Source organism: Mytilus trossulus, chromosome 14, assembly GCF_036588685.1.
Source record: "Mytilus trossulus isolate FHL-02 chromosome 14, PNRI_Mtr1.1.1.hap1, whole genome shotgun sequence".
In the NCBI taxonomy this organism is placed as follows: Eukaryota; Metazoa; Mollusca; class Bivalvia; order Mytilida; family Mytilidae; genus Mytilus; species Mytilus trossulus.
The window spans coordinates 40561185-40587329 of record NC_086386.1 but is presented as its reverse complement, the minus strand read 5'-3'; the positions used below and the strand labels follow the sequence as shown (position 1 = coordinate 40587329).

Genomic DNA, 26145 nt, shown 5'->3' with positions numbered 1-26145 from the left:
TTAAATCAGACAGTAGAACAAGATATAAACATACAAACCACTTTAAACAAATTCAAACAAATAAAGATTTATACAAGTTTTCATTTTATCCACATACAATAGTACAATGGAACCTACTTCCTATATCAGCAATCCTTTGTACAACAGTCGACGGCTTCAAAGAGCAGATTTCTATATCTGCTCTTTCACAAATATTCTAAAAAATGCATAACATGTACATAGTTTTAACAAGAAATATACAAAGGATAACATTCCACAAAAAAATTAAATCACTGTTATATTTTTACTTTATTTATTTTTTCTAAGCACCAATGCAATGTAACGTAATATTACTGCAAATTTATTTATTTTTAATTGTAAATAAGCCACGCATGCAACGGCACGTAATAATCAGAGTTGTGACTGAGTGCGGAAATATGAAGATAGATAGATAGATAGATAGAGTGCCAATGAGACAACTCTCCATCCAAATAACAATTTAAAAAGTAAACCATTATAGGTTAAAGTACGGCCTTCAACACGGAGCATTGGCTCACACCGAACAACAAGATATAAAGGGCCCCAAAATGTCTGGTTTCTGGTACTATCAAGCAAAGTTTTAATATTTTCTAAAGTATAATAATATCTTGACTTCAATGCCTTGTACCAGGGACGTATATAAGTCCTTGCTTGTACGAAGTAATTATTTTGATTAAAATACCCCTAAAAATAAAAATAAAAAATCCGGAATGTCGTCTCACCGATATGGGTTATTTTTTTTATTGTAGCATCAAAAACTTCCGGAACGATTTCTCACGTTTTGTCTTTATTTTGAAACGTAAAATAATGTAATTTAGTAAATTTCAACCATCGGCAGGATTAAGGCGATGGTATATAAACAAAATCTTTGAAACATACAAGTGATTTATATATCTATTACTGACAGCATGTCAAGTAAATCGAGAAAGGTATTTATTTTTGTTGAATTTCAATCTTAGACAGCAGACTGCTCTCTTGTCGAGAGTCCACAGACACAGGCACTTGTTTCTATTCATAGGAAGGTCGACTATCCATGTTTCTATCCATAGGAAGGTCGACTATTCATAAATTATAATAACTCATATTTGTATGGTTAGTCGACCTTCCTATGCCTATGGATCCTCAATATGGATAGCCCGAGATTACTCTGACATCCGCAGGCTGTTTTGCCACGGCCCCAGCTTGTCTGGCAGAACAGCCGTCGGACGTCAGAGTAATCTCCGACAACAATATGGATAGAAACAAATGCCTGTGTCCACAGGGGCTTGTTTAGAGGGTCAGTCGAGGTTTTACTGTCAATGGCAATCACTATCCTATATATAAAAAAACCTATAGGATTCCCTTTGACAGTTAATCAAATTCATTTCCCATAGATAGGAATCCAGGTCCGTTCGCGCCCATTCACGTTCGCACCCACTCATGTTTGCCCCTTCTCACTTTCGCACCCTACATGTTCGCACTCTACATGTTTGCGCCCAATTTTAATTGGTTTTGTGTTTAATAACTATAGCTTTGTAATCAAGTTTTGGCAAGTGTATTCTAATATTTGTTGTCATTGTCTCAAAATAAAGTGAGACAACTTTTTTTATGTGTTGAATAAATCTTAATCATGTTTTGGATAGTGTACTGTTAATTTTTTTTAACCCTTTCTAAATAAAGTGGGATTCTGTCAACGTTTTATTTTGTGTTGAATAACTCTTTATCATGTTTTGGTTTAGTGTATGGCTATAACTTTGTTTCATTGACTTGTTTCAAAATAAAGTGAGATTCTGACTACGTTTTTTTTGCGTGTTGAATAAATTTATCATGTTTTGGTTATAATAGTGTATTGCTATATTTTGTTGTTTCAGATCAAATTTAAGGGACCAAGCTGTAAAAAATAATTATCTTTTGTGTTTTTCATTTAAAATCTTAAATGTTTTACTTACACCAAAACAGTTTTATAACAACAATCATGATTTTCCAATTATTAAACTGGAATTTGAATTAAAATTGGGCGCGAACGTATAGAGTGCGAACGGACCTTAGGTCGAACGTGCGCGGTGTGAACGTGTAGGGTGCGAAAGTGTATTGGGCGCGAACGAACCTCATACCCATAGATATACTGTTCTCAGGTTTTGATGAGCTTATTAATTCCTGCATAAGGTGTGAAAATAAACCAACACCTGACTTGCTTTTGATATACAATTTGGGAGATACAACTTTGAGATGCTCCCGCTCAGGTTAAAACTGTATAGTATTGCATTGATTGTCCTTGATTGGAATGAACAGTAGACTGACAATACACAACCATGACAACTAAAGGTTAGTAAATTACTAAAACATGTTAAAAGGTGTGACTGAGCATGCTAAGTGGACATTACCAAAAGCAATTCAGATACATTGTATTTGTTTATTTTTACACCTTCTGCAGGAATGAAAAAAAAATGCCCATCAAAATCCAGAAAGATTTTATCATTCTAAAGCACAAAATGAATTAAGCTTTTATACATACAGTCAATGCTAGGTTCTTAAAACTTTTCCAACTGCACAGGTTAGTCTATACTTAAAGAGTAGTTTTTGAAGTGAGTCCATTTGTTAAGAATCTTTAAGATGAACCTTAACCATGTTAATAGTTATTTAAGTCAACAGGGCTGTCATGACTATTAAATAAATGGTGATATAAAACAAATTAAAAAACCCCATTAACAATCAATCAATAAATCAATTGATTCACTCTGACATATTTCTATCATGTATATTCATTTTCAATTTAGATATTGTATGATAGAGATTGATTTCACGAAAAACTGGAGAGAACAAATACTTTGAAGACATGAACATTTCGTCTAAATTTATATATACAAAATGTATTTACTTAACACATCATGTAGCTAGTCTGAGTAGATTTAACAAAAACTCCTTCTTTAACCTAGTAACAGTATATATATTTATTATTGCAGCGATCAGGAGAGAAAGAAGACTCCTCATCAGATGAAGAATATGTACCTTACATTCCAATTAAACAAAGAAAGAAGATGCAGGTACATATATATGCTAACCTCACTAGGGGGTTCAACCTATATACATGTATATTATCATGATTAAAAAAAGGGGAAAGATACCAGAGCATTAGAATTAATAAATCGAAAATAAGCTGACAATGCAATGGCTAAAAAAAAATCAAACAGAAAAACAATAGTACACAATATAGAAAAATAAAGTCTAAGCAAGACAAACCTCCACGAAAAACTGGGGTGATCTAAGGTGCTCCAGAAGGGTAAGCAGCTCCTGCTGACATAAATAAACATTTGTTTACACAGATGTGCTGCTGGTATATGGTTTACAGTTTTAGAATATCAAATATAACAATGGGTGGAATTTCATGGAGGTGTTATATCAAAGGTATATATGTCAATAGGTCATACATGTTCATCCTTTGATAAAGCAGAGATCTATCTTTAAACAGATATATCCTGTTAAGGAGGGGTATTTGCGAAAAATACCAGTGGAGGGAATGTTAAATTTCATGAGCTGTAAGGTGAGTGAAATTCATTCTCAAGACTGGTATTTTTCGTAAATACCCCTCAAGAACATGCTATATCTGTTAAATTACACGAAATGTTAACTTTCAAAAACGCATTGATGATTGTGATGTTTCAAGCATTTTTTTGCAAATACCACTGCAGAGAGGATGAAAAAGGCATATCCTTTTTGCATATACCACGGCGGGGTTAAAAATTAACGATGTATTCATTTTGAATATATTTGAATAAATTGGTGAAAAATACACTGGCTATCAACCAATCAAAACTCCGGATTCTTACATAAGGTGTAATTATTGTACAGATACAATGTACAGTTTAGTAATAGATTGAGCAACAACTTAACTTACATGACCCTTTCAGATAAAAATCTTTTAACCAACAAATCTATAAACCAATTATAATTTTGTATAGTTGATTATTATTTTATGCACAAATATTACAGATCCAGGAGGCTGAGAAAAGATTGGGAAAAGTAAAACCCAAGGAAGAAGAGAAATCAGAAAGTAGTGATGCCCCTGAAGAGGAAGATCCAGGACCTAAGGCTCATGTCAGCTTACTGGATCAGCACAGTGAACTCAAGAAAAAAGCACAAGGTTAGAAGGCTATAAGACAAGAACTGTTGATATCATTTGGAAGCCTAAAATTAACGGTACCAATGGACACCTTATTTCTATTAAATGCCTCAGATACAATTTGGAATGAAGAAAACATTAGTTTATTTCTCATTGTACAAAGATTCATTATCAAAACTAAAAGGTTTACAAATTAATGACTCACACAATAAACCTGTAAGCATTTCGTCTTATCAGTTGCATTTTTCTTTACTTTTCAGTTCATTATGTAACTCAACTGACAATATCAATATTTTTATTATGTAACAGAGCATGTAGTTTTAATTTATTTGTGTATAATGTATTTAATTTACCAAGGAGACAGATTAATATAAGCAATTGTTGCTTGTTTCTTGATCCTTATTCTTAATGGGTTTATAATTTATACTTGTATTTTTCAAAATAAAATATTGTTTACACTAAGGTTAGAATTTTTTTCAACTTAATTTTTAGTGGAAGAAGACGTCAAGTCTTCTGAAGACTTAAGGGGCCGACCCTTGGCATTGAGTCTCTGTATGCCGCATTCGTTTCTGTGTATTACAATTTCAAAACAACTTAAGATTCCTGACACCGATTTTTACACATGATTAGGCATCTGAATCATTTAATTTGTAAATTATGATTGTAAAACAATCACTATCGTCAATATGACCCTTTTATTCATGTAAATTACTAGATTTCATCTCATCCACATGAACGTTATTTGTTTACTTGTAACAGGATGTTTTAACTGTAGATATTTGTATTACGCATGCGTGAATTTGGTATCGGGACAACTCGCCCTGTTTACAAGTTCGCCCTTGAAGTAACGAATTTTCAATCCTGCAGACAAGAAGATTTTGTTTTTATATAAATAAAAAGGATATATAAAGTGTTGTCTTTATTCATGGTTTTCTTTTGTCATGTGAATTAGATGCAACTTCGTAACATACAAGTGAACCTCCCGTTTAGGAGCAAAAACTCCCGTGTATGAAATTTTTCAGACTCCATATTTGAACATTTACTACTGTACGGGTGTAATTGACACCTGTGTTAAATTTTACCTGAACATCAAAGAAGATGTATAATTATATGGCTTCACTTGCAATTGACAACTTGGGTGTCAAACATACTGGTAATCAACGATGTTTACCTCCGGCTAACTGCCGTTGTGTTATCAAAACGATGTGTATTGGGAATATTGAAATACTTTTTTGTTACTTCCCTTTGTTTTATCCTGTTTTCAGTTATTTTGCTTTTAAAATTGTAAATTGCAAAAAGACTAAAAATGATTTATATTTTAATCAAATAATCATAAAAGGATGTTGATTAAATGAATTTAAATGATTTTGGACAAATAAAAAATTAAAATTTGTAAATTATTTTAGCAAACTAGACCTCCTTTCAAGGATTAAATTGAAGTTTATATAATAAATTTGTTTACATCTGATTTGATTTAACATACAATATGTGCAACTAGACTAATTAAAGGTCTAGTAGTTGGATCCTACGGAAGCCGATAAGGGCCATTCAAAATAAATATTTTATGTCGTTATTACGACAAAGCATGTCGTAATTTCGACATAACATGTCGTTATTACGACACCGCTATGTCGTAATTTCGACATAACATGTCGTTAAAACGACATCACTATGTCGTTAAAACGACATCACTATGTCGTAATTTCGACATATCATGTCGTAATGACGACATTACTATGTCGTTAAAACGACATCGCTATGTCGTAATAACGACATCGCTATATATAAATAAATATGTATTATGATTGCCAAGAAACTAAATGACACAGAAATTAACAACTATACGTCATCATAATGCCCCCAATAATTAGAAAAGCCCCCGCATAGTCAGCTATAAAAGAGGGAGGAAAGATACCAGAGGGAGAGTCCCCGAAATGCTGTGTGGCAGACAGTGTTATCATTTAATTATTAGCTCCCTTGGTAAAACTCCAAATTTCATATTTAATGCATTTTATTGTTAAATAAATTACACGAAGCTTAATAATTATATATTTGTTAATTGCATAGCTGTTGCTATATGAATTCATTGGTTAAAGATATTTATTTATATTGTAAAGTTTAATATTTGCATCGTCACAAAATCTTTTGATACCTTCTTTGGATACCTTCAGTGAGACAATTATATATTTTATTAAAAACATTTTAGGTTAATTAATTAAATTTTGAAAAATGGCTGTATAGACAGTTGAGATAGATAATACTATGTGAATATGTGGGAGTAAATTTCCAGCTAAGCATCCTATTTTTTTTTTATTAATAAGCGCATACTAGATCATAGATGGATTCCTTTTTAAATAAGAGTGAATGAAAGTATCAATTGCTCTAATGTTACTCTCAAACGTTGGGCACGATGTTCCGACAACACGTTATACTTAAAATGCGGCGTCGAAGAGGGTTTTGGACTCGATTAATTTTTGCAAGTTTTATTCGTTTTTTTATAGTGTTGGTTGATTCTGATTCTGTTCGTTTTTGGATGTCATTTTATTAAAAATTACCTCGAGTTGTGGAAATCGATATAATAATGTTAACCCTTTAAGTTATTTCAACTAAAAATGCAGTACTGTCGCAAGTAATGTAGGAAGGAAAGATGGGACGGAAGTGCATGTATACGGTTTTCATAATTTTTTTTATCATAGGATGTTTAACTTTCAAGTTGCATATCATCTGTCACTGTAAAATTTCTATATCTTAATTCATCCTCAATACAAATATATCTGACACTCTGCAAGTAAATCGAACATTTTACCCTTGATTAAATTTGAATAGAATTGTATTTTCCCTGGCACATAAGTTGTCGAAATACACCCAATCAATTACTTGAACCTTGGCTTGAGAATTATTTCCCAAGTCATCTTCAGATATATACATTTTAAAATATAGTAATCTACTCCTGGATCGTCCGCGAAAACGGCAAATAAAAATATAATCCCGGTTTTTTTTAATTCGATGAAACGGTTTTTGTCGCTGTTTGGGATTCGTCCTTCAATTACCTCCATTTCATGCACAAATTCCGGCTTCGCTAGTACAGGAATTACTTTCATCATGACAGTTATAACATGAATAGCAGGACAAATCGCGAAGTAAAACATTCCGTGAACTGGTATTAAGTCTTTTGATATTGGTGATTGCACCTAACTGAAGTGACGACTTTAAATTATTTCGGAGTACTTCCGTAACATATATTTCAATTTATTTTATATAATGGGATTTTCCCCCCATTTCCAAACTCTTTTAAATAAATCGTTAAAAGCTATACAATTTATAAAAATTGCAAAATTTAACCTGTGTCGAACCTATGTACCTTGGCGGAGTATATAGCAACATGCACTATTCTTTTTTTCGGCAGCAATCATCAACATCTTTTTCCAAATTTCATAACACGCAATCTAATTCATATGCAGTATAACGTAATCAGAGATCAATATTTTAATTAGATTGCATAACACGATTTGTTTTAATTATCATAAACATTTAATTGAAACTTTAGCACATTTAACGTCAGAAATTAGCGTCTTTAGGATTTTAGAAGTTTTCAGACGTTTGGGTAAATTGGCTACCGTTTTGTAATGTATGGACGCATTTTGTTACTTTAAGACCCAAATATGTAGTTAAAAAGAAAAGAATCTTGGCATTTTTTACTCTGCGTATATCTAACTTTTGTTTTGATCAATTATAAAAAATACGCGTTAACTGCTTTGAAAAATGAAATATCAACTAGGACAAAATGGCTACCGTTTGAAAAACGACTGTGTAGAGAAGATTTTATTGAATCAGCAATATTTGAACTCTTATGAGGCAAATATTTGTAATTTTGTTAGATATTATTATTGTCTTACTATTTTTATTCGAGTCAAATGAAATTTGGTAAAAGAAACGGCTTTAACGCCACAAAGAACCGACACAAGTCGTTGTTCCTGTCAAGAATCTAGAAGATCAGAGAATAAGAAATAGGATCACAAGAGTTAAAACAGTTTTTCATAAATGTAACGTTGGACGGAACATCCGTTTTTTCACATATCTTTCTTATTTTAATCCTCAAATATACTAGATATTACTTAGGAGATGATCAAGAGCTGTAAATACATAATTCAAAACATATATTGAATTTGTTTTAATATTGATTCGTGTTTTCTAACATTTTTATTTTGTTTTGCGAATGAAATTTCGAAGATTCTGTTTTAAATCCATGGGGTTGTTGGAACATCGCGCGTGCCCAACGTTTGAAAGTAGAAATAGAGCAATCAATACCTCAATAAATCCTTATACCACGAAGCCATGTAGTTTGCGCTTATTTAAAGGGAGATGGAAAGCTTGGCTTGACTTGGTTGTACAAATTCAGTCCTCTGATAATTCCACATTTCATTCTTCCAATATCGGTGACTGCATAGCTCTTCTACGACCGGTAACTTGTAAAATTATAAAATATGGAAGTTTTAAACGAATTCGTCTCTAACTGTTAAGCCCTAGGATGATGGGCAATGTTAATCAAAATTAGTATCTATACAATATATAAGTTTCTCACTGAAGGTATCCAAAGAAGGTAACCAAAGATGTTGCGACGATGCAAATATTAAACTTTACAATATAAATAAATATCTTTAACCAATGAATTCAAATAGCAAAAGCTATGCAATTAACAAATATATACTTATTAAGCTTCATGTAAATTATTTAACAATAGAATACATTAAATATGAAATTTGGAGTTTTACCAAGGGAGCTAATAATTAAATAATAACAATGTCTGCCACACAGCATTTCGGGGACTCTCCCTCTGGTACCTTTCCTCCCTCTTTTATAGCTGACTATGCGGGGGCATTATGATGACGTATAATTGTTAATTTTCTGTGACATTTAGTCTCATGCCAATCATAATACATATTCTTTTAAATATAGCTATATGTCGTTCTTACGACAGAGCATGTCGTAATTTCGACATAAAATGTCGTTATAACGACATCCATATGTCGTAATTTCGACATAACATGTCGTTAAAACGACATAGTGATGTCGTTTACGACATGATATGTCGAAATTACGACATAGCTATGTCGTTATAACGACATGTTATGTCGAAATTACGACATAGCGATGTCGTAATAACGACAAGTTATGTCGAAATTACGACATGCTATGTCGTAATAACGACATAAAATATTTTTTTTGAATGGCCCTTATCGGCTTCCGTAGGATCCTAGTAAATTTTGAAATTTAAATTTGTAAATGTTAGTAAATAGCAAGACATTTTACACTGTTTTTAAGTCTTTTTAAGCTTTCTACAAATATGACTTTCATAATGCTTAAAATCCATGCAGTACTAGTGTTAGTGTATGTTATTTTTTTAATTAATTTACGATGTTGCAAATATACATGTGGAGCTTATTTCTTTCTTATTTGTCTATACATTTACAAATGATAAGGAGATGGAAACACGAACAAAAATATATACAGATAAGATATATAAATATAATGATTCATTTGCAAGCAGTGAACAATCATTTGTCAAAAACAAAATAAAACAAAACAAGAAACAGATTCTTCTTATTATTTTATTTAATTCAAATAGAGAGGCAATAAGGGAACTATAAACATTACAATTTGACGGAAATTTGATGAAAAAACACAATTTCTACATCATTTGGTTACATTAACGACAAAATTTATGTCGATAAAAAAACATGATGTTTTGACCATTCAGTACTTAATAGATGCATAGTTCTTGGGGAAAAGTTTCATCAAATAATATGAATATAAATGACTTTTTTTGTGCTCATTTTTTTCAGTGGGTTGTGATGATCTTCCAGTTAGGTTACCCTCATTTGGAGTGTTGTTCCCAACTTGTTAAAGGTCCATCTTTGTGCATAATTCAAAATTGGAAATTTCAACAAGCATCTAATATTCTTAATCTGGAAAATAAACCCTGGTCTGCTAGCTTCATGTATATTTTTTCTACCGATTTAATATATAACTAGAATCATGCAAACAGACTTAAGGAAAAGGCATGTAAGTTCATCATACAAATATGACACTTTTTCTAGACAATCCAGATCTTGCAAAATACGTCGCTAAAAATTGTAACCTTTAAAATTGTTGTTGTGCAGTAAAAACCAATATGGAAACTTTCAAAAGTTATGTAACAAGTCTTACTATTTTTATGCTCCATTTATGGGCAATATGTTTTCTAGTCTGTCCGTCCGTCCTGCTTCTGGTTATAAAGTTTATGGTCGAGGTAGTTTTTGATGAAGTTGAAATCCAATCAACTTGAAACTTAGTACACATGTGTTCCTCTTGATATGATCTTCTTAATTACTGCCAAATTAAAGATTTTACCTAATTTTCATAGTCAACTGAACATAGAAAATGATTGTACGGATGGGAAATCCATGTACTTATGACCTTTTCTTGTTTGAAGAAAAAACATACATTTTAACGATAATGGAACAAAGCAGCCTGGGTAAGTGGGGGCTGCTTTTATGGTAATTCAAGTTACCTTTTATTCACCTTCTTCCACTTCAGAGCTATCAGCTCTTTGATTGTTATTTGCATAGCACAAGAAATAGCAGAAAGATTTGAAAATATAAAAATTTGAGAGGCTAACATCATCAACAATTCATCATGCTCCCTATATTCTAATTTCGACCTGCATTTTTTTTAAATCCTGGTTGTTTGTGTAACTGTTTTAACATACTGATTCTGTTTAAATTGTAGTTAGAAAAGAAACAGCTAGAGAAAAGATGCTGAAAGAAGAACAGAAGATTTTAGAAAGTGTTGCTGAGAACAAAGGTATTAATGATACTGTGGATTCATTTATTTTCGTGGTTTGAGGGAAACTTGCATATTCATGGATATTTAATTTTATAGTTTTGGCAAAGTCTACATACATTCCTTTAGAAAATTTGTAATTCATTGAATATTGAAATTCACGGTTCCCCTGTACCCTCGAAAGCCACGAAAATTGGTATCCAACGAATATTAATGAATTCACAGTACATGCAGTATAATATATGAAAAATGTCAACAAACAAAAAAATAATGTGATTTCTATATATGAAGATGATGTGCCAAAGAAGTAGCGCTCACTTAGGTGTAGTTTAAACATATTTTATTTGCTCAAAAGGAAAAGTATTAGACACAAATAAAATATACTTATATACCACTGTTCAAAAAGTCATAAATCGATTAAGAGAAAACAAATCTGTGTTACAAACTAAAACCAAGGAAAACCGATTACTGAACTACATCAACCTTATATACTGTAAACCAACTTATTTTCGTGAGAGATTTATTTTCGCGAGCAATTTATTTTCGCGACTTCCGCGAGTAGAAAATACCATGAATATAAATCGTCGTGAATGTGTCAATCTTTGATCTTTTCTTAATAAACTTCATCAAGTATATCAGATAATCTCAAAATTAAATAGCCGCGAAGTGGTCAAGAGAGGGTAAAATGCGAAATAAAGTATCCGTAAAAATAAGTTGGTTTACAGTATTACAATTACAAAATAATATATAGGTTTAAACAAATCATATAAACTCATATTGAATAAATATCTTACTTATTATTATTTGTTTGTCTATTTACAGCTTTGATGGGTGTGGCTGAGTTAGCTAAGGGTATTCAGTATGAAGACCCAATAAAGACAGGGTAACTATAAAATTACACTTTTATCATCATCACTTGTACTTTAACCATAGTTTCATTAAATTTGCAACTGGCTGTGGTTGCTTCAAATTTTTTTTTGTGGGACATTTAAAAAATATTGTGTAAGGTGTACTAGTATTCTAATAAACTGGTAATTTGACTAAGGTTCTGTTCTTTTCAATTTTGCTTCAACCAACAATAAGTAATTCAAATAGATTTTTACAGTATATTTAACCCTTTTATAAAGTTATTTTAATTTATATACATGAGCATTATCATAAATTAGTTTGCATACAAATGCAGAAATTTTGTTGGTGCTGTAATCAGATTTAGAAAAAAAGGCACCAAAAATAATTATATAGAGACATAAAACTATTACAGTGTTATTGGTCAAAGGAAAATGAAAAGGACTATTTATTTTTTATAAAAGATTAAATATTATTATTCATCCTCATAACAATGTTAGGATCTATAAAAATCAGCAATATTTTAGTTGTTTTCATATTTTGTAAGGGCTGTTCTGTTCTCTATCAATATCGCCAACTGTCTTTTTATGCCCAACCTACGATAGTAGAGGGGCATTATGTTTTCTGGTCTGTGGCTCCATTCGTTCGTCCGTCTGTATGTCCGTTCAGGTTAAAGTTTTTGGTCAAGGTAGTTTTTGATGAAGCTGAAGTCCAATCAACTTGAAACTTAGTACACTTGTTGCTTATGATATGATCTTTCTAATTTGTAAGCCAAATTAGACTTTTGACTCCAATTTCATGGTCCACTGAACATAGAAAATGAAAGTGGGAGTTTCAGTTTAAGTTTTTGGTCAAGGTAGTTTTTGATGAAGCTGAAGTCCAATCAACTTAGTACATATGTTCCCTATAGTATGATCTTTCTAATTTTAATGCCAAAATATTATTACCCAATTTCATGGTCCATAAAACATGGAAAAAGATAGTGCAAGTGGGGCATCTGTGTACTTTGGACACATTCTTGTTATTCTTAATTTGCGACATTCTGGTACAGATATCTTTGTTGATCTTCAATGTCTTTAGGGCTCTTTATATTGATGGGTGGTTGTCTATTTGACATTTATCCCACATTTCCTGTTATTATATCCATTTTTATTTTGTTTTTGATGCTGTGTTAAATCAAATATAGTATTTTCTGTACAAATAGGATAAAAGCATTACAGGATTTACATTTTTATTTTATTTTTAATTGACAGCTGGACTCCACCCAGTTATATCTTACACAGATCTGAACATAAACATGAAGAGCTGCGGAAGAAATACCACATTCTTGTGGAAGGTGAGGACTTGCCACCTCCAATTAAATACTTCAAGGAAATGAAATTTCCAAGAGCCATATTAAATGCAATGAAGCATAAAGGCATAACTAAACCTACACCTATACAGATACAAGGCATTCCAGCAGTGTAAGTATTGTCAGATTTGTATTTCTTGAGTGTATACATAAAGACCAATATGTATTTGTGAAGAAAAAAATGAATAGAGCAAAAATCATCCATACAGTCCAATATGTTGCCTTTTAGTTACTTTAGATAACAAAAACGTAAATAATGGATCTCAGTTTGTTTTTGTAAAATTGTATAAGCAACTATAGCATATCAATCAAGATACTAATATCAGATAAAAACATAACTTTTATATGTTTTTATATTTTAATATTAAGCAAATGAAATATTCTGTAAAAAGAAGTATAAATTCATGTATAGCATGCAAAAAAAAATTACAGAAAATATTATACAGTAATTTGAATTAATATTGCCTTTTTGTCAAAAATTTAATGTCATATCCTGTTCTTTGGAACAATGAAGCAATTGTAATTACTTGCAGCCAAAGTTTGTATGTACACATATGCGCCTGGCAAACATATTTCATATTTCATGAAATTTAAACTGTCTTTCCTCTATTTTTAGGCTGTTGGGTAGAGATATGATTGGTATTGCCTTTACTGGGTCAGGAAAAACTATGGTATTTATACTGCCCATTATTATGTTTTCTCTGGAACAAGAAAAAAGACTTCCATTTATAGATGGTGAAGGACCATATGGATTGATTATTTGTCCTTCTGTAAGTACATTTAGAAACACCACTGACAATGTATTTTCTTATTGAAGAACCACTAGGATATTTTTTTTGGAATGTGAGGAATTTAAGAATAGAAAAAGTTCTGAATAGCCAAAAAAACACATTTTTGCTGAACCGCAGAGAGCACTTGTTCTCTAAGAAATGTAGGAAAATAAAGACTTGTTGAATTTTCATATTGCTTGACTCATCTTAAATCAGATGTTGAATTTTCAATTGTGGTTTTAGAATGTGTGTAAGTTTATATATTGCCAATACTCCATGACTAAATATACATTAAACACAAATGAACATTTGCTGACAAACCATCAAAACTTATTTAATTTGCATCTCAAATAATTTCCAGCAGTACACATTTTACAAATATCAAATAATACAATGTAATATTTATCAATGTGTCAATAGTGTTTTCACATATATTTCTGAAAATAGCCCTTCATAGATAGTGAAGTCTTGTCAAAGAAAAACAATGATATCATTATTTAGGAATATGATTAAAAACCTGTATCTGAAGCCAATGATGGAGTCTATCTCAGGATAAAAGTGTCTCTCCACATCTTTAGTAGAAAAAAGCTCTATAGATAGAAAATCAGAAAATCATATTTAATTGCAATTAGAAATGTGAAGGGCTTGAAAGTAACCAAATATATTGCAATACAAATTCGACAGTTTTAAATTCAATGTGTTTGTGATGACACTTTGTCTATGAGATTTATCCAAGATTAAACAAATATGCTCCATTTTTAGCTCACCTGGCCTAAAAGGCCAAGTGAGCTTTTCCCATCACTTTGCATCTGGCTTCCATCGTCCGTCGTTGTCGGACGTCTGTCATTCGGCTTTAACTTTTACAAAAATCTTCTCCTCTGAAACTACTGGGCCAAATTTAATCAAACTTGGCCACAATCATCATTGGGGTATCTTGTTTAAAAAATGTGTCCGGTGACCTGGTCAACCAACCAAGATGGCCACCATGGATAAAAATAGAACATAGGGGTAAAATGCAGTTTTTGGCTTATAACTAAAAAACCAAAGCATTTAGAGCAAATCTGACATGGAGTAAAATTGTTCATCAGGTCATGGTCTATCTGCCCTGAAATTTTCAGATAAATCGGACACACTGTTGTGGGTTGCTGCCAATGAATTGGTAATTTTATGGAAATTTTACTGTTTTGGTTTATTATCTTGAATATTATTATAGATAGATTTAAGCTGTAAAGAGCAATAATGTTCAGCAAAGTAAGATTTACAAATAAGTCAACATGACGGAAATGGTCAGTTGACCCCTTTAAGAGTTATTGCCCTTTATAGTCAATTTTTCGCAAATCATAGTAATCTTTTACAAAAAATCTTCTCCTCTGAAACTACTGGGCCAAATTAATCCAAACTTAAACACAATCATTTTTGGGGTATTTAGTTTAAAAAATTTGTTTGGTGACCATCCAAACAAGATGGTCGCCACGGCTAAAAATAGAACATAGGGGTAAAATGTAGTTTTTGGCTTATAAGTCAGAAACCAAAGCATTTAGAGCAAATCTGACGAAGTTAAATTGATTATCAAGTCAAGATCTATCTGCCCTTAACTTTTCAGAGGAATGGAACAACCCGTTGTTGGGTAGCTGCCCCTAAATTGGTTAATTTGAAGGAAATTTTGCTGTTTTTGGTTATTATCTTGAATATTACATGTATTATAGATAGAGACAACCTGTAAACAGCAATAATGTTCAGAAAAGTAAGATTTACAAATAGGTCAACATGACTGAAATGGTCAATTGACCCCCTAAGGAGTTATTGTCCTTTATAGACAATTTTCAACAATTTTCATAAAATTTGTAAATTTTTACTAACATTTTCCACTGAAACTACTGGGCCAAGTTCATTATAGATAGAGATAATTGTAAGCAGCAAGAATGTTCAGTAAAGTAAGATGTGCAAACACATCACCATCACCAAAACATAATTTTGTCATGAATCCATCTGCTTACTTTGTTTAATATTCACATAAACCAAGGTGAGCGACACAGGCTCTTTAGAGCCTCTAGTTAATACTGTGAAATGACTACAAGTACATTTTAGTGAAGATGTACTATTAGGACTAGTCATACAGATCTAATAATTAGATTACTAATGAAATAGAATTATTTGTATAGAGCTTATCTTGTATTTGTATGGTATTTTCTTCATTACAGAGAGAATTAGCCAAGCAGACTAGTGAATTGGTAACTCATTATTGTAAGGCTTTGTCAGCAGACGGCTTCCCAGAATTAAAATGTGGTTTGTGTATTGGTGGAGTTCCTATAAATGATCAACTCAGTATTATTAAAAGGTGCCATATATGGACTATAATTTGCTATTGGGCTCCGTTTCCTATAACTATAGAAAAGTGATAAAATGTGAATTACTGTAAGAAAAGTTGTAACTACATCTAAAGATGCCATTATTTTTATCAACATACAAGTGTATTCTACTCTTCCCTAGAAAAAAAATTGAAATATACGAATTTCAAAGATTCTACAACCGTATTTTTGTGTCGTTTTTCGCGTTACTTTTTGCTTCCGAAGAGCATAACGCTGACTGATTTATAGATAATTGTCACCGGCAAATTCGTAACTTTTGCTTTCAAATAACAAAGAACATCGACCAATAAGAATAGTGAGGAGAAAATGCTGAGAACTATAAGTATTTATGTAGCAGATGTAAGAACAGTGGCGTGACTTTTGTGTCTGATTTCGTAACTCAAATTTTAGATGATGTAATCTGCTTTGTTGTAATAGAATTCTTAAAAACAATATGCAAATATGAACTCTCGCGAGATGGTCAAACAGGTAAATCAGAGATGATTTACATTCTTGTTTTGATCTTCGTAATAATTAAGTAAGAAAATGACGTTATCATTATGCGTTACATTTCACACGAAACAGAAGTCCAGTTAGTTATTTATTTAAAATTGTTTTGTCCTCAAGTTCTAATCATTTCCAGTCATACGTGAAACATGTGATAACACCATTACGGCCGGATGTACGAAATACTAGGTCTAAACATTGTTTTTGTTTCCAACGGGATGTTAGCAAACATAATCTGTAGACTTGTTTCGTCTTGTTTAAAAGAGGAAAATACAATTGTCAAAGAGATTGCGCCGGTGGTCTGTTATTTTTCCTATGTGCATAATGTTACATACGCTCTTGTGTGAAAATAAATGCCCAATGACTTGACAAAATCGATTTCATATTTGACAGACGTTAGAACACACTTCGTTTCCCGATAATGATGTGAAGAGTCCTTGGAAAAATCAATCGAAATTACGTCTCTTATCATTGTACCAATGCTCGTTGGATTGATTTAACTTCAGCAGTAAATATTACTGGATAGTTTAGGTGAATAAATATAATTTAATAAAAAATACATGTTAATATACCGTTACACTTGGAATGTACAAAGTTGGCATCTTTGTCACAGTTTTTAATTAATATTTTTTATTCATGTTCTGCAAACACTTATCAGAAACGCAATAAATTTGTCAAAGGAGAAGTAAACTTTTACCATGCATGACTTGAAAGGAAGTACTTTATTGATTTTAGCCCACTAAAGTAGGTTAAAATGTGGAAACCATGTAGATGGTGTACAGGTCACAAGTATCACATTGTGCCTATTTTAAAGATTTTAATTCCAAGTTAAAAGTTTTTTTCTTTACTGGATTTAAAGAATGTTACATTGCCAATGATTTGGAATAAATTGTATATAACTGGAATATCAAAACCAAATATAAATACATTTTTTTGGCTTAAACATCAAAATACGACGATTATGGTATCCTGTATCAATGAAGAAAATATGGAAAATTCTGAATAAATTGTACTAATTGTTTTCAAAACAAGCACATATTTAGGAGTTTTATAATACTGTTACATTTAAGATGGATTTTAAGAAAAAGTATACTGTTCAGATTATTTTAAGCAGATTTTGCAATAAAATAAAACTAAAAAAATGCTTTCGGTTTCTTATGGTTTCCTGTCAGGTTTAAAAACAACTTTAATATAACATTGAAAATAGATTTTAAATATTAACATGAAGCAAATAACACTACTAATGGTGTTTATTTATGCCTTTTGAATTATATTGTGCAAAATAAAGAAAATAAAGATTGGTTTCCTGTTTGGTTTCATGTCACGTAAACGGTGAATCAAAATGTATTAAATTTTTCTTGAAAAACTCAATTGTTCCATTCATACAATTCTAACACCAACACAACCCACCTAATAAAAGTTAAAATTTTAGAACTTATAAAAAAGGATACAAAAAGAAACCAAAGGCCGAATACCAAATTATGGTCCATATTATATATTGACTAAATGACCAAATTTTTTATTATAATTTTTTTTTCTTCACTTTGGGATTTTAATTTTTGTTAAGTTTTAATGTTGATACCATTCTGTGCTTGGAAAAAATAGGTACAGCTAGTTTTGCAGTAAGATTTTTCAATCTAATGAGATTTGGCCTTTAATCTTCTTGCATTTGAGTAAAAAATAAAGAGTTAGCAAACATTTCCTCCTTTTGAAATTTTCCAACAAAAAGAAGGAATGAGCAACAGCTAGTCTACCAAATTTACAATGATGCTGATGTGTTTAGTCAACTTACATTTTGGGTAATGCTTATGACCATTTAGTTTTACCAACATAATACTGTAAATTCAGAAATTATTGCGTGTATTTATTATTGCGATTTTGTCATTTTAGACCAAAATGCGATTTTAATTTTTGCAATATTTAGGAAAATCATGTTTGATTCATATACAAAATTTTAAAATGCGAGATTTAATTATTGCGATGATAAAACTATTGGGAGAAGACTTTATAAGTTTGCTTAACTTGTGTCTCTGACATCCCTTATGCACATTTACGCAAATAAAATATCTTTAAACTATACCCTATTGCATTTTTCGCAATAATAAAAACATCGCAACCATTCCTGTATTTACAGTATTACATTTTCTTCCTTGTACCTTACAGGAGTATTATTGGAAGGCTGAGTAAATCTTTTTCTTTATTTGTAGAAAAGTCCACATTGTACCCCCTGTGGTATAAATGTTAATGTTTAAATTCTTTATTTGTAGAGGAGTCCATATTGTAGTGGCGACCCCTGGTAGATTAATGTTAATGTTAGATAAGAAGATGATGACGTTAGATGTGTGTAGATACTTAGTGATGGATGAGGCTGACAGAATGATTGACTTAGGATTCGAAGAAGATGTTAGAACAATCTTCTCTTATTTCAAGGTTTGAGATTGGAATTTATCAATTTTTTGTCAAAAGCATATACTTATAGGTTTACAAATGCATGTGATTGGATATCAACTTGAGTTTATTTGATTTCAATGAAATTAAAAAAAAAGGTTAGTTTATTTTCAAAGGGGACCAGCTTCTGCTTCACCTCTGACCTCAATTGAGAGATTAATTATAACATGAATAAAGAAGAGATAGGCAGATATACTTTAAAAATGCATAGGTTATTAATTAAAAAAAGGGCAATGAAAAAAGAAAAAAAATCAATCAACATTTTTAAATGTCACTAAATTTCAAATTGTGCAGAATATAGAGAATAAAGGTGTGTATCTTTTTCTAAATTTTATTTCACATATATTTTAAAGACATAATTTTATCTTTAACAGGGACAAAGACAGACTTTGCTGTTCTCAGCTACTATGCCTAAGAAGATCCAGAACTTTGCTAGGAGTGCTCTAGTAAAACCTGTGACAGTTAATGTAGGCAGAGCTGGTGCTGCTAGTCAGAATATCATACAGGAAGTAGAATACGTCAAACAGGAAGCCAAAATCTGTTATATCCTGGAATGTCTACAGAAAACATCACCACCTGTAAGTATACACAATTTCCTGAGATTGACTGGCACCATGGATCTTGATGGGTTAAGTTACAGAACTTTCATAATTGAGTTCCTAAGTTGGGGTATGGTAACCCAAACACCTTCCCTTCTTTGATTCATATTTAAGTCCCTACAGCAAAGCTAAGTCCACACTAGGTACAAATGATAGGTAATTACCTAAAAGAATTAGACATATATTGGTCAAGGACTTAGTTTTAAAAAAAATATTGAACCAGCAGTATATTTTTTCAATCCGATATTCACATTGTGTTGCTCTCATTAAAGAGTAAGGAAGTTCATCACAAAGTATGAAAAGATTGAAGGTTCATATAGGTTCTGTTAAAAGACACACAAAAAATATTACATTGGCAATTAATAACCCCAATTTTAATGAAATGACAGAATTAACATCTTTTATGGAGTGTTTTACAGTGACTTGACTGTTAGTGTTGCTCTCCACAAATTGCAACTCATTCAAAATTTTGACCAAATTGCAATTTGTTTTATTAAACAAAATTGTTCAACTGATCAAAAATTTGAACAAATTGTTCAGTCAAAATGTGAAAGTGCAAGGACATTTTTATAGCAATTCAAAATAAAACAGTTGACCTTTAGTTTGGTAATGGCTATAATATAACTATACAGATTGATAGATAGATTTAGTAACTACATCAATACCGAGGAGTTAAAGTCTTATAGGATTGTAAGTATGTTTTATTTTATCACCTTGCACTTTCACATTTTGACTGAACAATTTGTTCAAGTTTCTGACCAGTTGAACAATTTGGTTTAATAAAACAAATTGCAATATGGTCAAAATTTTGAATGAGTTGCAATTGGTGGATAGCAACACTAACAGTCAAGTCACTGTAAAGACTAATATTCTAAATACCATTGCAGTCTTTTGCATTTTCAAAATCTGATATGTCTGGCAAATGAGACAGTTCCTAGACCCTTTATGTAAGGTTTAAGTGAAATGTACATTAACATCCTTTACAATGATTAAAACTTTCAATAAAATATTTAACCATGATCAATAAAGTTCTCATGAGAGGCATTTTAGGATATGCACTATTATGATTATAATGATTATTTTTATGTCTTATAGGTGTTGGTGTTTGCTGAACGCAAACAAGACGTAGATGCCATTCATGAGTATTTGTTACTGAAAGGAGTAGAAGCTGTAGCTATCCATGGTGGAAAAGGTAAGAAAAGATGCAGAAAAATGTACAATCTGTCTGATGTATTTCTTTTTCAGAAACATCAAGCTTTAAGCATTAGTTATATTCAACAATGTTTGATGTGAGTCTTCAATTTTTAAGTTAAGTTTTTAAAGTTTAATAATTTTTCTGTGTATGAATTTTTTTTGTTGGGTATAAATTGACATTCATTTCTGTTTTTTACAGGAAAATATGAACCCTTCAAAAGTAAAAATTTCTAACAGTATGTTTTGTAGGCATTTCTTATGTTTGAAATCCTGCTTCTGTTGTGAGTGAACACAGTTATTGTGTGTGTCCTCTCAGCTATTCACATCTAAGTGATGTTTATTTCTTTACTGAATGATTGTATCTGAAAAGAATGGAACGATGATGTGTGAATTTTTGATTACAGTAACTGTATAAAAACAATATTACATGTGAGCTTCTTCAAATAGAAATCAACCTAACACGTATAGATTATCAGGTTTTCTACACATTGATATGGCAAGATATCAGCCGCGAGCCACAATGTGAACCTTCTGGCGAGTGGGCGTAGCTAACGAGTTAAAAAGTTTCACATTGTGTCGAGCGGCTGATATTTTACGATATCTATACGTAGAAAACCCAATTACCTGTTCATCGTTCTATTAATGGTCTTTTTTACTCTCCCTAAGACAGTTTTACGCTTGACGAAAGCAAGCTTGATAACGTTTCCTCTCACAATGTGACGTCACTGATAACTTCTCCTCTCACATTGTGACATCACTGATAATGCCTGGTCTTGTTTTGAAGTCTTGATACGAGAATTACTGAGGGACAGAGCAGGGTGATATAGACGTAGGGAGGAAGAAAATATGAATATCAAAACATCTGTTAACTCAACTTATTTAAAACTAACAAGTGTATTTCGGGTTGAAACAAATAACTATGCAAATTCTGCAAATATTCAAAAATTCAGTTGATATAAGAACCCTACAAAACACCAAAATTCATCTTGAATTTAATTTAATTTGAATATTACAAAATCAATTAAACACTTATACATATAAATGTACATGAAATTGTGAAAGGAAATGGGGAATGTGTCAACAACTTTTTGGAATTTTGATTCCTAAATGCTCTTCAACTTTATACTTTTTTGGCTTTATAAATACTTTAATATGAGCATCACTGATGAGTCTTATGTAGACGAAACGCTTGTCTGGCGTATTAAATTATAATCCTGGTACCTTTGATAACTATCGAAGCAACAACAACCCGACCATAGAGCAGACAACATGTATACATGCACTTGCATAAGGTCGATTTCTATCCAACACAGTTCATATATTGTTGCAAAACATTGGATATTTCTCCATAAATGTTTTTGGCTAGTTTGAAGCTATGAACTGAAAAAATAAATAGTCAACTGAAATCATCTCCCCTTTTTAGACCAAGAAGAGAGATCTCGATCTGTAGATCAGTTCAAGAAGTTTGAGAAGGATGTACTTGTAGCCACAGATGTAGCTTCTAAAGGATTAGATTTCCCGGAGATTCAACATGTTATCAATTATGATATGCCAGAAGATATAGAAAATTATGGTAATTTAAATTCTTTTAGAAATCCAATTTTTCATTGTGTTTTTCACATACTGTAATTGGGATGGTATAGTTCGCACTGGTACATCCGCACCCCATGAAATTTCAGGTAAAAAAACTTTTTGTAGAAAAGGTCTTATTAAACTCGTTAATTTCAAATTGTGTGCAGTCATTTGCCATGTTTTATTAGAAAACCTGTTTTCTATCATAAAGCAGAAGCTGAAACTGCTTGTAAATGATTCTAGAACATTTCATATTTGTTAAGATAAGTCCAAATCACACATTTAGAAACTTTTATATATTGAAACTGTAAGTTTGAAAAGCATGTGTAAAAGAGGAAAAAAAAACCAGTGAGATTCGATTCCATACATCATAGATATCACTTTTAATGGTATTTCTGTTATTTTATTTGGATCGTCATTTTACTTTTCTCTTAATTTGTAAATTTAAAGAGTAAATGCCTCTCATTTCAATTTCAATGTCATTGATTGTTATTTTTTTCTCAACTTGTATGTAGATGATATAAAAAACTGATATAGATTTTCTAATTTACAGTTCACAGAATAGGAAGAACAGGAAGATGTGGTAAAACAGGAATAGCAACAACATTTATTAATAAAGCTGTTGGTAAGTTATTGTATCTCCATCCTCCTCCTTATCAGGGTCACTAACAGGGGTGGAGAGAGACTCCTACTTCCTGTTTCATTTGTGTTTGCCAATACTTTGAATTTTTCGAAGAACCTTAAAATTTTCATTACTAATTATACCCCCGCTTTAAAAAAGGTTATACCCCTGCTTTAAAAAAGGGGGGTATACTGTTTTACCTCTGTCTGTCCGTCCGTCAGTCCGTCCGTCCATCAGTCCGTCCATCAGTCCGCCCATCAGTCCGTCCGTCAGTCAGTCCGTCCCATGAAACTTTCGTCACATTTTTCTCAGGAACTACAATACATGGATTTCTGAAATTTGGTTTCAGGGTTTATCTAAGTCAGCTATACCGTGTGATGCGTTTTCAGATTGATCACTTGACAACTTCCGGTTTACCGAACACTTGTATGATTTTACACATGATAGCCAAGTTGAAAATTTTCGTCACATTTTTCTCATGAACTACAATACAAGGATTTCTTAAATTTGGTTTCAGGATTTATATAAGTCAGCTATACTGTGTGATGTGTTTTCAGATTCATCACTCGACAACTTCCTGTTTACCGAACACTTGCATATTTTTACACTATTAATATTATCCACTTGCGGGGGGGGGGGGGGGGGGGGTATCATCAGTGAGCAGTAGCTCGCAGTTTACTTGTTTCTCCAGTTCTATTGAATAAGTAATATTGATATTTGGTCAGCAGCTTTTAAAAAAGTGATGAACACATATTTCCAGTTTGCTTACAGTTAGACTAGCCCCAAGAAAGAGTGTAACTTCTTGTTAATTTGGACCCTTCTAGTTTTTGAAAGAATACCAAAAAATTTTGTTACCTGTTTTTTTCCTTTAAAATCTTTTTTGGAACAATCAAAAATAAAAACACTTCTCTGAGCTTTGTACTATTTAACCACTTTCATTTCAAATCTGTAATTCTGGATTCAAATAAAAACAATGACAGGGAATTTCATTAGAATCAAGCTGAGAGACCCCAAAAAAGATCAACTTGATACAACTCTTTTACCATGATAAAAATAAGTTTTTAACACCACATCTTTTGAAAATGGAAAGACCTTTACAGCTACAATTTATCACTGCTGTTTAATACATGTTTAAATTGCTTACAAAAAAAATATTCTAAAAGCATGTTTAATTTCTTTTTACTCAAGATTTTATAAAGTACATACTTTCATTTTTTCAGAGGAATCAGTATTGTTAGATTTGAAACACTTATTGATTGAAGCAAAACAAAAAGTGCCACTATTCTTAGCAAATATGGAGTCTGAAAATGAGAAATTTCTGGATATTGGAGGTAAAGTATTAAATTATGTGTTGATGTTTAATGAGCAAATGCTATGAGGTATGAAAGATTTCTGAAATACCCTTATACATTATATATAATTTAAATTATATAACTTTATATGTACATCTGCTGAACAGTCCATATAAATCTGTAAATATCTCTGCAAAAAAGGTGATTTAAATCACTGTATTTCTTATTAAAGAATGTAATTAATTATAGTGTTTTGCATGAAGAAAAATTACAGTTTTAAGTGTAAAGTCAAAACTACTGTGGATACACTAATGTGTGGGTACCAATTTTCGTGAATAAAGAAAAATTTGCATGTTGGTGGATATTCAATATTCAATTTCGTTGGTTTTGCCGAAACCTGTATATTCACCTACAAAAAAATAATCATTCTTTGGACATTGATTTTGTGAGTTACGTGGTATCCAACGTAAAATATCTACAGCACTATAACAAAGTGCACTTTATATTTGTACATACTACATGAGTATATCAATGTTGTCAGATAAATAAAACAGTTGCAAGAGACATTGAAGCTTTGAATAATTTCTTTCAAAGAAATTATTTTAATTAGAAAATTATAATTTGCCTCGTTATTTGATATTCATGTATATTATTATCGTTTTACAGGTGAAGTTGGTTGTTCATACTGTGGAGGTCTTGGTCATCGTATTACAGATTGTCCTAAACTGGAGGCCTTACAGACCAAACAGGCACAGGGTATTGGTCGCCGTGACTACCTCGCAACAGGAAGTGCTGATTACTGAGCACAAACTTTTCAAGAAACATCACAATGGAGATTTTTTTCCCATACAGATATTTTGAATCACAAGAAAAGTTTTGTTGTCATTCAACATTTGTTAGAATATTTATTACATTGATGTAAAAGTTAGTAAAACAGAGATGTAAAGTCCTGAGTTTAAAGGATACATTCTACGTATTATAAAATAGGTGAGAGGGATGAATTACAAGAAATTATTTTCTAATATCTTAACATGGAAACAAGAAGATACAAAATGCATGGAAATCTGATTATAAATTGTCAGAGTTAAAACAAGCAACTCTAAATTAATTAATCTTAAAAGATATAAACAATACTTAAACATTATTGAAAGTTCAGTAAAACTTACAATCAATTTTAGTTATATGACATTTAGTTTTAGGAAAAGAGCATCAGGGTTTGAACTTATATGATTGCCTAAGGTTGGAAACATTTGATATACCTTGATGGTTATTACAAAAGGACTAGATACTTGAATTTTGTATTCTGTTTCTTTTAGCTTTTAATTTATAAAATGATCTACACAGCAACATGTTTTTTTTTTATATTAGCAACGACTCAAATCTTCTTGTGCAGACAAAGCTTTAGTGGTACATGTTTTCATTTAATGTCATTGCATTGCCATATTATCAGTTTATTAAAAATTGAGATAAACTCGGGTCTCAAAAAAATTATCTTTAAAAATTATTTTTATAATATTAGGTTAGTAGATATATATTTATTTAGATGTGGTATGAATGCCAATGAGACAACTATCCATCCAGGTCACAATTTGTGAATACCTAACCATTATAAGTCAAAGTATGGAACTCTTTTTTATTTGAAAAACCATTTATAGTA

The 26145-nt window shown here is 31.4% G+C and overlaps 1 protein-coding gene across 1 annotated transcript; it reads left to right on the top strand.

The window, feature by feature from the left end:
- Positions 1–776: 776 nt before the first annotated feature.
- Positions 777–26145, top strand: LOC134695671 (probable ATP-dependent RNA helicase DDX41). Its single transcript, XM_063557018.1, has 15 exons — positions 777–947; positions 2961–3041; positions 3988–4138; positions 10886–10960; positions 11762–11822; positions 13039–13248; positions 13753–13906; positions 16108–16244; positions 19029–19191; positions 19584–19787; positions 20904–21000; positions 22426–22575; positions 23128–23199; positions 24417–24527; positions 25155–26145. Exons 1-15 carry the CDS (start codon positions 927–929, stop codon positions 25289–25291), a joined length of 1824 nt encoding a protein of 607 aa, XP_063413088.1. The 5' UTR covers positions 777–926; the 3' UTR covers positions 25292–26145.

What these genes read in the sequence shown, in the direction of transcription:
- LOC134695671 (XM_063557018.1), top strand. Translation starts at nt 927, where the DNA reads ATGTCAAGTAAATCGAGAAAG. An exon ending in CAACTCAGTATTATTAAAAG is followed by an intron (nt 16,245 to 19,028) that starts GTGCCATATATG and finishes CTTTATTTGTAG; the next exon opens with AGGAGTCCATATTGTAGTGG. An exon ending in CAATCTTCTCTTATTTCAAG is followed by an intron (nt 19,192 to 19,583) that starts GTTTGAGATTGG and finishes TATCTTTAACAG; the next exon opens with GGACAAAGACAGACTTTGCT.